Here is a 12082-nt window from a genome sequence, read left to right on the forward strand (position 1 = left end):
TGCCATCCCAAGTTAAAAGGTGTCGTTAGCCATCGTAGCTTACTCGGTCATGCTATCAAGAACAGGCTCACGTGTCATTCATAATATCGGGACATCTTGAACATCCATTCATCTGAGTTCAATCGGGACATTGGCCTCTGGTGCGCATGCCATGTCATTTACGGATATCATACCAGATAGCGAGTGCAAAATCTAATCTCCGATACATGGGCAAGGCCGCAATGTTGTCACACTCATGACGCCTAGTACTGTCTTTAAAAAACTCATTTGAAAGGAATTGATTTGAGACACTCGTCTTAAAACGCTCGCCCTCACTATGACACATGCATGTGCCAAGGGTAGCTTGCTTAGGTCACATGACCTATGGGTGGTGGAGAACTGACACCATATCTTTACCTATATTACATTTTGAGGTATTTTCAATACTCAAGTAGATGTGGTTTTGTCGAACGGGCATTGGTGTCATGGAGTGTCCATCCGGTGTTCAATTGACACCAAATTTGGCGAATATTCATATTTCATATAGACGGACTTGACTCTAGAACATCACGCCTAAACTTCTTTTGGAACTCAAATTTTCGAAGTTAAGGCCTGGTGCCCTACTCTACCCTTCAATAAGCCTATTTTTGACATTTGTGACTACTTGTGGCCTATGTTGCTTATGTCTGTCTTCTCTTCAATTCCCACTCTATGTGGTGTGTTAGATGATGCACTATTTTCCTTAGTCATATCATGACACTCATCTAGGCCCTTGTGTGGCCGTATGGGCGCCACTTCTCTAGTTGCAATGTAAGGGTCATAGCCTACTCTATTTATAGTAAAATTGTGACACACACCAACTCGCGTAATGCCAATTTTTCCTTCGTCCCTTTTTCTTACTTCATCACGCTCGATTTTGTCCTCATTTGGCCTCAATCTTGATAGTGTTCATCAAGAAAAATCCAATGAAACAAAAATCAAGCAAAACCATTGATTATACAAGGATATACCGAATAGCTTATTATTATCATTCTTAAATAGACCATAAAATTACAGTTTGAACTTAGGCGAGCCATATGAGCATGCAAGATAGTTCTCCTCCTAAATTGGATACGCAAAATTCTCATCCATCGTTTTATGAAGGAAATTCTCACAAACTCCCTCTAAATCTTTAACCATGAGTTTAATTTCTAGATTTTTAGCCAAAGAAATTCATCCATATTTAGTCGATTCAGCTCAAATTAATCCCATAATTCAATTCATCATCTTCCTCCCCTCCTAGCCATGCTAGGTTAAACTGCAAAAAAAACAAAAAAAAAAAAAAAAAAAAAAAAAAAATCCATTATTCATCATCGACAATACAATCGTGTGGCCGCCAAATTTTTCAAGTGTGAGAATTTCTAATTTTTTTTTTCTTTTATTTTTCACTTTCCTATTTCTTTTTTCCATTTTTTTCCTCCCTCCATTTTTAAATTTCGGATATTACAAAGATCAAACTAAAAATTAGAAATTAACTTTAGGATTCCATAAAGGTAAACATATTATATTTAAACACATGAGAAAGTTATATACAAATGTGTTTGAAAAAATACCCTCTCTAAATCTTATATAACTCCCGTCTAAAATTAAATCTATGGCCTCTTAGCTTTATTAGGTTTTTTACTGGGATATCTTAGATATCATTTGCAAAAAAAGAACGATGGAAGGAATGAATATAAAAAGTATATTAATAGACACTAAATAAATGTCCATGGAGTCTCATGGTGAACTTAAATTAGGATTCCATACTCTAAATAGATGGCAATTCACTCCTCTCTTCTAAGCTTCTCACCCGTTACAGTCAGCAAGACCTAAGACCTTAACAACTTTCATACTCTCTAGTTTTTATAAGTTTATTTCATCATCAAATTCACATAACTTAACTCAATAATTGGATTTGCATTATTCAAAAGACTCTTTTGAGCACACTTAAATTAGGTCTCACGTGATTCTAGCTCATCTTATCATATGTGAATGATTAAATTTATTTAATCTCGAGTAATCTAGTTATGGTCTCAATAACCCTCCACCTAACAAATCATTTCATGTTAATCTTATCATATGTGAATGATTAAATTTATTTAATCTCGAGTAATCTAGTTATGGTCTCAATAACCCTCCACCTAACAAATCATTTCATGTTAAAGGTGAAGTACAACTTCTACTATAATCCATACTATAATCCAATTCTAAGACATATAAGTCAAAATTCTAATAATAAGGTCCACAATCATGAATGGGTACTCTATTTAGCGCAACTAAGCATCATAACATATCATCATATGGGTCATCAATAATCAAATGATACCAAGTACTTCACGATCTATTAGTCAACTAACATGCGTTACTAAGGCACGTGTGATTAATTTAGTCATGTATGCAATAATCAATTCAACAAATTGAAATTATGATTCAAAATGTGTTGAATGAAAAATGAATAATAAGTAAATAAAGATAGAGAAGGAGTATTATTTAGAATTAAAAAAAAAAAAAAAGAAAAAAACAAAAAAAAGGGAAAAAGGAAAAGGGGATGCAAAAAGAAGTGAAATTGCAAAAAGGGGGGTTGGGAAGTTTCAGTTCATATCTAACTTCTTGTCCCATTTCTCTCCTTTCAGAGTTTGCTCCTTTTTCACAGATAAGGCAGTAGAAGACAAAAACACACACCCTCTTCAATCCTCCAATACATCTCCATGCCAAACTAAGCTCACCTTCTTTCTCACCTCCAAACCTCTTTCATTTTAACCAAACTAAAATTTTAAAATAAAAACACAACACTCCCCTCTCACCTCTTTCCTTCTATTATATTATGACCCCATTTGTCAGTTTCTTCTCTCTCTCTCTCTCTCTCTCTCTCTCTCTCTCTCTCTCTCTCTCTCTCTCTCTGGGTGGCGTGTCATTTCAGAATTTAAATTACATAACTCAGAGAACTTTTTTTTTTTTTTTTGGTAAAAAAAAATCTAATCTTCTTTTTAGAACCCATCTTGAAACCGATTGATCGAAGAGGGAACGTCCAAACGCTGCTGCTGTGATCCGTCTCTTCCACCACCGCTCTCCCGTCCGCCGAACGTCGCTGCTGGACCCACCGGAGCTCCGATGCAAGTGTAGCTACTCGACTCCATGGAGCTGCTTGTCGACCCGTAGTTCATGGTCTGGTGGCTGCATTGTGCGGGGTTCCCTAAGACGTGACCCACATAGTAGTCGTTGATGGAGGGTTGCGGTGGAGGATAGTATGAAGGGAAACTGGATGGCCGCGAGGGGGAGCTGTATAGATATGGCTGGTGAGGTGGCGGAGGAGGCGGTGGTGATGGGGTCGGCGGCAGAAGGGTAGTTGGGGAAGAGCCTGGGAACATTCTTGTTGGGAATCTGAGAGACAACGTTGGATCACTTCCTACGCCGCCGCTGCCAGCTGTGTGGTAGCTCCCCGGTGTCATTGAGTGGCAGCACCTAAAATGTTAAAAAAAAACACAAAATTTATTTAAAATATAATTTGAAGGGAAATTAGCTGAAAACTAAAATATTAAGTATTGTAATTATATATATATATATATATGAAAATGTTGTAATTTAAAAAATATAGGTTAATGGTAATATATTTGAGATGAATGGAATACCCTAAATGAGGAGGAGGAGATTGGACAGCCAGATTATCGTTACTGAAAACAAGCTGACGAGCTCGATTCAGTGTCTCTGTCTCTCTCTCTGACCAAAAACCAAACACAAATGGAGTCAAAAATCAAATCATACACAAACAAAGCTGCAACTAATAATTCACCCAAAAATCCCTCCTTTTCTCATGTCCTCTCTTTTCACATCATTAACAGAAACAAAACCAAAAAAGAAAAGAAAAGAAAAGAAAAGAAAAGAAAAGAAAAGAAAAGAAAAGAAAAGAAAAGAAAAGCGAGTTTGCCTTGGCGGTGGCGGTTCATGTGGCCACCAAGAGCCTGGGATTTGCAGAACTTGAGAGAACAAAACCTGCATTCATACACCTTTCCGGACTCCTCATTTCCCTCCTTCCCTCCACTTTTCTTTTTCCGATGACCTGCAAAAACCTTACTTTCTGTTGTCAATTAAAAATAAGGAACCCATTGAGTGTGTTGAAAAGGGGTTCTTTTAATTTGCATGAAAGGAATTAAGAATCCCAAATCATTGGGCTAAACAGAGAGTAGGGGAAGTTGGTTAAAGTGGTCCTTTTTTTGGCACCAAACAAAAGGAAAAAAGGAAAAAAAGGAAAAAAAGGAAAGTGGGGAATAGGGTTTATGTTACCAGTAGAGGTATCTTCGATAATCTGTTTGCGATCTCTGATGTAATCTTCTGGTAAGTTGTTGAGGTCTAAAGGGCTGCCTTGGGATCTCCTGCAGACCAACAAAACAGGATTGAATTAGAGAGATGGAGAGGGAAAAGGAGAGAGGTTTGTTGTGGGGGAAGACCTACATCATAAAACAGGCAGAGAGAGGCAGAGAGAAATACGAGTGTGTGTGTGTGTGTGTGTGTGTGTGTGGGGCGGTGTTGGGGGGAAGGGTATAATAAAAGTGAAGGTGAAGAAGGGTATAATAAAAGTGAAGGTGAAGAAGGGTATAATAAAAGTGAAGGTGAAGAAGGGTATAATAAAAGTGAAGGTGAAGAAGGGTATTTTAGAAAATAATAATATTAATAAGACTTGCAGTTTGAGAGAGATGGTAGCTGAGTAATGGGGTGTTGAAGAAAAAGAGCTTTGAAAGTTCTCTATCAGTTCATCTGCCACTCTCTTAAAATTTGAAACCAACAACAAACAGACAAGAGGAGCTAGGAGTCTCGTGACTTTAAAAGGGAACAAATCAAACCCTATGTCCTCACCACGAAAATGGGTTTAGGCTTATTATACCCAAATCTCCTCTACTTTAGTTTTAGTTTGGCTGAGAATAGATTCACTTCATAAAAAAAAAAAAACAAATTATTCAATGAGATTGTCACAATCTAACTATGTTATAGCAATGGTGGGATGAAACTATGTCTCTAACTTATACTAACCTCTCACTATTATTATCATTGTTCTTCAAAGTTTTCCTTTATTATTTTTTCATTTAGCTTTTGATTTTTCTTTTTTAAAATGAAGGGTAGTTTTAGGCTTTATTTATTTTATTTTCAACATTATAGGCGTACAGCACTTTTAGTTTTGGTAGTTAGTGATTATGTTCGGAATGTTCTATTAGAATAAGACTATGTTATTTAAATTAGGTTTGTGTGTTGTGTTTGAATCGTGATTTGGGTTTGTCTCTTGTTTGGTAGATCGGTATTTTAATTGTTTTTTCTTTATTGGCATAAATAGGTTATTGGGTTTATGTATTTATTGAAAATCTAGCTCTTTTCTTTGCGTTCCCACTGTAATTTTCCTCCCCATAAATTTGACATGGTTATATCTTGTTGGTTTCTCTTTCTATAAGCTCTTTCATTAAGAACATAAAAGAAAAAGAAAAAGAAAAAAAAAAAAAAAATCTTAATGAACATGCTTTCGTGTGATCTTTTATCGTTCTCCCATAAATCCTAAATGAAATATTAATACTATGGAAGGCGTGCATAATGTAATAGTCCTAATGTAACCTAGTCAATTATTATTTTAAAATTATAATCGATGTGGGTGACATTTTACCAAAATCATGTCTACACTTGCCAAAACTAATTTTTCTCATAATGTACTACAGGAAGATGCGACTAGTTGTCAATTCTTACTACCCAGGTTATACGTTATCAATGTCGTTGTTGTTGCTAATTGTTTGCAAGCTTATAACATCGTTTTCTCAAATTTATATTCAAAATGTACCCTGTTTTCTAAAACTGTTTTCTAAGAGTGGGGCCAGAGGCTTGAACATACGTCGATCATGTGAGATTCCACATCGGTTGGGGAGGAGAACGAAACATTCTTTATAAGAGTGTGGAAACCTCTCATTGGCAGATATCTTTTAAAAACCTTGAGGGGAAGCCTGAAAGACAAAGCCCAAAGAGGACAATATTGGCTAGCGGTGGGCTTGGGTTGTTGCAAGTGGTATCAGAGCCAAGCGATATGCCATCGAGGAGGCTGAGCACCAAATAGGAATGGACACAAGGCGGTGTGCTAACAAGGACATTGGGCCCCAAATGGGGGTGGATTGGGGGTCCTACATTGATTGGAGAAGAGAACGAGTGTCAAATAGGACGTTAGGTCCCCAAGGAGGGTGGATTGTGAGATCCCACCTCAGTTGGGGAGGAGATGAAAACCTCTCCCTCGTAGACGCGTTTTAAAAACCTTGAGGGGAAGCCCGAAAGGGAAAACCCAAAGAGAACAATATCAAAAACCAAGCCTGAAAGGGAAAACCCAAAAAGAACAATATCAAAAACCAAGCCCGAAAGGGAAAACCCAAAGAGAACAATATCAAAATCCCAAGTTCGGTGAGTAAGTGCTATATAATCGTGTTGTGATTCTTGGTAAGTGTGATTGTGATAGTTGGTATAGAGTGGAGTCAATTCTTAGTATTCGAGTAAGCAAACATGTCAACTGGAAAATAATTGAGCAAGTTTTAGGTTGATCAATTAGTCGAGATTGTAGAACAGATACTCTATGTAAGTGAAGTCTCTTATGACCCTGGTTTTTTAGAATCTCGCCAGCATGAGATTGCCACCAAAGCTGAAAAATTGATGCAATAGCTAGTTTCCTAGAAAGGACGACTCTGGATGCTTAGGGTTGAGTCCCTAGAAGATAAAAGCCACAAATTAGTGGCTTAAGCGTGGAGTTAGCTCGATGGGATCTATTGCATACATGGAAGAGCGTGTCGAAGGTTTAAACAACTCCCAAAAAGTGATATCTTAGATGGTTTCATAACTTTCTAAAAGATTTAGAAGTTTCCCTCAACGTAGTAAGGGTCGAAGTGGCAAATTTGAGTGTTAGACTAAATCTCACCAGAAAAACGGTGAGGAAACAAACCCCAATAAGAGGTGCGATCTGGTTTAACAACATAAAGGTCCCAAAACCTTAGCCCTTTTGTGTAGTTTGAGATGTCAAAGCTCTGAAAAACTTTATTTTTGACCTCAAACAATATTTTTGAGACATAAATATTGTGGTAGAGAAATTGAATGTCATTTTGCCAATAATATCTAACTGATGATGCAAAGTTGTGGTAGACATCTAAGTATATGGACATTCAAAATGGTTGATGTATCACAGACATATGAAAAAGACTAAGGCAAAAACTTTGCTCGGAGTTCTTCCTAGAAATTATTGAGTTAAATAGCGAGATGAAAATCGAGGAAATTAAAGCATGCTAGGAACATGGAGACTATGTCAAGCAGAGGTTGGATATTCACAATATATCTAAAAAAGACTTGGTCCGTTATTTTGTTGAGGGGCTAATGTCGTGGCATAAGGTGTAAACTATACAGATAGCAAATTCAAGACCTTTATACTACCTATAACTAGCCGAACAATTGTTCAACCTTAACAATGATCAATACCAAGATGTGAAGTAGAGGCTGGCTTCCCTAAGTAGAGTTAATAGAAATTGCTAATCCAACTTACCCAAAACTGGAGAAGATAACAAACTTGAAACCAGAGGATGAGACTATGAATCCTCGAGACAAAGAGGTAGAAATCCATAGCAGAGATCATACAATAAGAAGAATTTACAACCAGGAGCCCTTATCTTGTTTCATAGGGCACATTGAGAGTCTAAATGCGTATAGAGGGCAACCCTCTAAGATTTACCGACCAAATTTAGAATGGATTCATAAGCTAAATATGGGACGATGAAATTTGAAACACCGCTAATCAAAAACATTGAAAACTCCTACATTGAAGCTCTAAAATACTTATCTACTCTCTAGAAAAAAGTTAGAAAGATGGAAGAGTTAGTAGAACTGAGTCTCATGTATGATGAGGTCTATGCTAACTACAGATTGACCAAGAGCACTATGGTCGACTTTGTAGCGACCCACAACTTCATGATGAAGACCTAAGTGAAACGCTTAAATATTCTCTTGCATCGAGGTACATGAAGGATGAAAGTCGTTAATTCAGTAGGCTTACTCATGTCAGTGATGGACTTCCTACTCGATCATTAAGCCATTCTCATGCCCCTAGCTAAATGCTTAGTGATTACGAGATCCAACTACACTATTGTATAAACTAATACTGACAACCAAAATTGGTGAAGATGATATTAGCGTTACAATTGAGACAGGGTCTCACCGATGACAAACCCCGCTCATTATCTTTATTGTGGTTGAAGATGAGAGCTCAAGTGAACCAATTCCAATAGATATTCAATGGTTGTAAGAGAAATAACATGACGTAGGGTCAAAACGTCAAGACTAAGGATTTATCCCCCACATGGAGGGATAAATCACAAAATTGATATAGTATTGGGGGTGACATTGCTTGCCAGAGATATGTGCAGTTCAACTCAATTTGAGGTGGCTGAACAACATAAGCACTTAAGTAAGTTACTGAATGTCGGGTTCATTAAATCTACCAAGGCTCATGCAAATGATTATCTAAATGTCGAGAAGAGGCCTTAATCCAATATTTTTGCCAATGTGTGGAAACAAACCTTCAAAGTAGCTCATACTTAGTTGAGAAAAACATCTATGAAGAATGGGGTGAGGCGGTAAAAAACACAAGCTATGAAAATTTTTTGTTGGAGTCAAAGTTCTAATCAAGTTGAGATCCTATCAACTTCAGCTCCAACACAACAAGAACCGATGATTGGTATAGAAATATTATGGACCAATTAAAGTTATGGTGAAGGTTGGGAAGGCATGATAGAAGATTCAATTGCTCCCATAGTTAGGACTATTGCTCCCATAGTTAGGACTAGGACTAATTCTATTGTCCATGTCAATAACTTGAAACTTAACCATTCTTGTAAGATGTTAGGTTATGAGACCTAACGTTTACTTATAACTTACACAATGATATATAGTAAATGACTATATACCATAAATGTTCATAAATGACTATATAGGATAAATGGTCATAAATAGTAAATGACAATACATAGTAAATGACTAGTATAGTAAATGACTATGTAGAGTAGATGAGTGTATATAACAAATGACTATAGACCGTAAATATATGTACAAGTAAACTAAACCACGTAAATATTCTCTAACATGTTCTTTCAAGATGTATTTGGAGTATTATTTGTATTGTCTATTATTGTACATACCAGATGTTATCAATATAAACTACTAACCGATATCTCTCTTTATGTTTTCTCTGTCTTATTCTTTATCTAGATCGAGTGTGTGAGTTATGCGATTATAACAACTAGTATCAAAGGTAGGAGATATTCACCACGATTTATGAAGATGAAAAGTTCAAAAACTGGAATTGAGAAGTTTGATGGACCTGATTTTGGTCTGTGGAAGATGCAGATGAAAAGTTATCTGTACTAGAAAGATCTTCACAAACCCTTATCCGAGGTTAAGCTGGATTCCATGTCCATGAAGTAGTGGAAGTTTAAGAATTGACAAGCTCTAGGGTTGATATGGTTGATTCTGTCTAGAAACGTGGCATTCAACATTGTTAAGGATAATTCATTGTCGAATTTGTTGAAGACACTGTCGAATATGTACAAAAAGACTATTAGTTATGAACTTATATTTGATGCATAGATTGTTCAAACAAAGTATATTTCAAGGTGGATTTGTTGCAGATCATTCAACTGAGTTCTATAGAAATTAATTTGGAAGATGGAATCAAAACATTGATTTTAATGTCATCTTTGTTCGAATCTTTGGATACTATTGTTGCTGCGATCAACATTTCCTAGGATTTGAGTAACTAAAGTTTGATGAGATCTGAGTTGTAGTTCTCAACGAAAGTATTCACAAATGGAAAATTGAGAATTCATGGAACACTGCTCTCAATGTTGACCGATGAGGAAGAAGTAAATTGAAGGGTCCAAACAAGTATGATCGATCAAAATCAAAGAATGGAGAGGAGATTGTGAGCTTATAAACTTGACTTAGTAGAATAAGTCACTAACTTATTGAGTAACTTTAGGAGAATAATTAGTAGACTTAAGTGGAATAAGTCACTAACCTATGGACCAACTATAGGAGAATTGGTAGTAGTTGTCAAATTGTGGACCAAGTTTTGTAGTTGTGGACTAAGTTTTTGTTGGGTTTTATGTCCTAAAACTCATAGTTTGTAAACAAAAACATATTCTATTTTCAATAAAGTTATTATTGTTGTTTATTCAGTAAAGATTGTTATTGAATAAAGTGAACTTTACGATCATTAATCTAAATCCAATAAACTAAGAACACTCTGGCTATAGTATGATTACTTGAACTATATGTAGAGACATAAGAGTGGATCAAGTTCAAGTATATAGTCAAAATGATCTATAGTATAAGGATAAGCTGAGTACCTTATTTTGGGGACACTATGGATGCGACCCACTTTTGTATATGATATAAACAATGTGATCACTAAATTGTACATGTGAAGACATGTGAGTGGAGGCGTCCTATGCAATGAGTATTGCATAAGATCGGACCATGAAGAAAACCACTCTCACTTTATAATGTCGTTTACTGTTGAGACTGATTTTCTTTTCATTCGATAACCTAGGTAACTCGGTTTTAATCCTGAGCTAACCATGAACTCCTGTTTATTCGGAATTATCCTTAGATTTGCATGAGTGAGAGTGGCTCTAGTTCGCCGACTCAATAGGCCTCCCATTTAAGGGGTAAGACTGGGTGAATGGCTAGGGACGTGGGGTGCAAGATGGAATTCACTCCTACCCACTTTTAGGGATAGAAGAGATGTAGTTCCCTTAAGCACAGACTCCAGGTCTTGAACAAGGGGCCCCACCCTCTCATTGGCCTGAGAGGGATTCGGTTTATTGGTTGGACCACAAACCAATTGTTCATTAGAGGATCAGTGAGACATACGGAACAAGAAGTAACTTCAGGGGTAAAACGGTAAATTGACCCAGCTTTAGTTACGAACAACCTGTGAAGGATCGACTTACTAATCATGGTTATATCAAATGGACAGAAATATATCTATAGTGAGGGGAGTGCAACTACTAGGCTATAGTGGAGTGTCCTAGTAGTTAACGAATGTTGATTAACCAGGTTAATGAGTTTAACTGGTTAATCTTGGATCGTTGGAGCCCATGATCTATAGGTCCATTAGGTCCCTCTGCTAGCTCATATCGGACTAAACCATAGAACAGTGTGACGAGTGAGTTCGAAGTGTTCAAATTCAAATTAGGGAATATGCGCTACATATATACGATATATTTAACCGCATTTTTGTTTTATTTACGAATTAAAAAAAGAAAAAGAATCTGAGATATTTAAATAAGATTTAAATATCTTTATCAATTATGTGTCGGAATTGATTGGGATTGGCGTTTGAATTAATATTAAATATTAATTAAATAGTTTAATTAATCATTTAATGTTACTTTAATTTGAGATTAATTATTCAAATTAATTGTTGAATTAAAATGAAGAAAGTCAAAATGTTGACTTCATTCAATTGAGTGAAAAATCCATATAAGAGCCCGCCTGGTGGGTTCATGTACACGTACATGGGCCATGTGTGAAGGAGTACCACACATCCAACCCTACCCGAAATAGAAAGTGCCCAAGGCTATGAAAAGTTTATGAAAAGTTAGGTCCCGCTCATATGTTGCATGTGTTTGCATTCCTAACCCCAACAGTAGGGTGACTTACTGAGTATTTCATAAAATACTCAAGCCACGTGATACCTACATTTTTCAGGTAAAGGCAAGGCGCCAATGTACGGTTGACGACGGAGCTGAGGCCACCATGGAAGTTGGAGACGGGATATTTTTAGAAGTTTACTTTTATTAGACTGTTTTAAGTCATAGGATTGAGTATCGTTTATTTGGATTTATTTTGAATTCTGTATTGAAGGTTTATTTTCGGAGTTTAGGTTTTGTTTTGGATTCATGAATTTTTATGAAAGACTATTTCAAGGTTATTTATGATGAGCTTCCGCTTAATGAGATAAATATGCATGGGTGACGTCACTAATTAGGTTAAAGGAAATTAGGGGCGTTACAGTTGGTATCAG

At 36.4% G+C, this 12082-nt stretch overlaps 1 protein-coding gene across 1 annotated transcript; it reads right to left on the bottom strand.

Annotated features, from left to right (window-relative positions):
* Nucleotides 1–2549: 2549 nt before the first annotated feature.
* On the bottom strand, nt 2550–4503 carry LOC111799714 (zinc finger protein JAGGED). Its single transcript, XM_023683166.2, has 5 exons — nt 4450–4503; nt 4282–4370; nt 3926–4057; nt 3630–3717; nt 2550–3462 (listed from the first exon to the last, which is right to left on the bottom strand). The coding sequence occupies exons 1-5, from the start codon at nt 4452–4454 to the stop codon at nt 2988–2990; spliced, it is 789 nt and encodes a 262-aa protein (XP_023538934.2). The 5' UTR covers nt 4455–4503; the 3' UTR covers nt 2550–2987.
* Nucleotides 4504–12082: the final 7579 nt, after the last annotated feature.

This window comes from Cucurbita pepo, chromosome 1, assembly GCF_057944985.1.
Source record: "Cucurbita pepo subsp. pepo isolate OVF chromosome 1, ASM5794498v1, whole genome shotgun sequence".
NCBI lineage: Eukaryota > Viridiplantae > Streptophyta > Magnoliopsida > Cucurbitales > Cucurbitaceae > Cucurbita > Cucurbita pepo.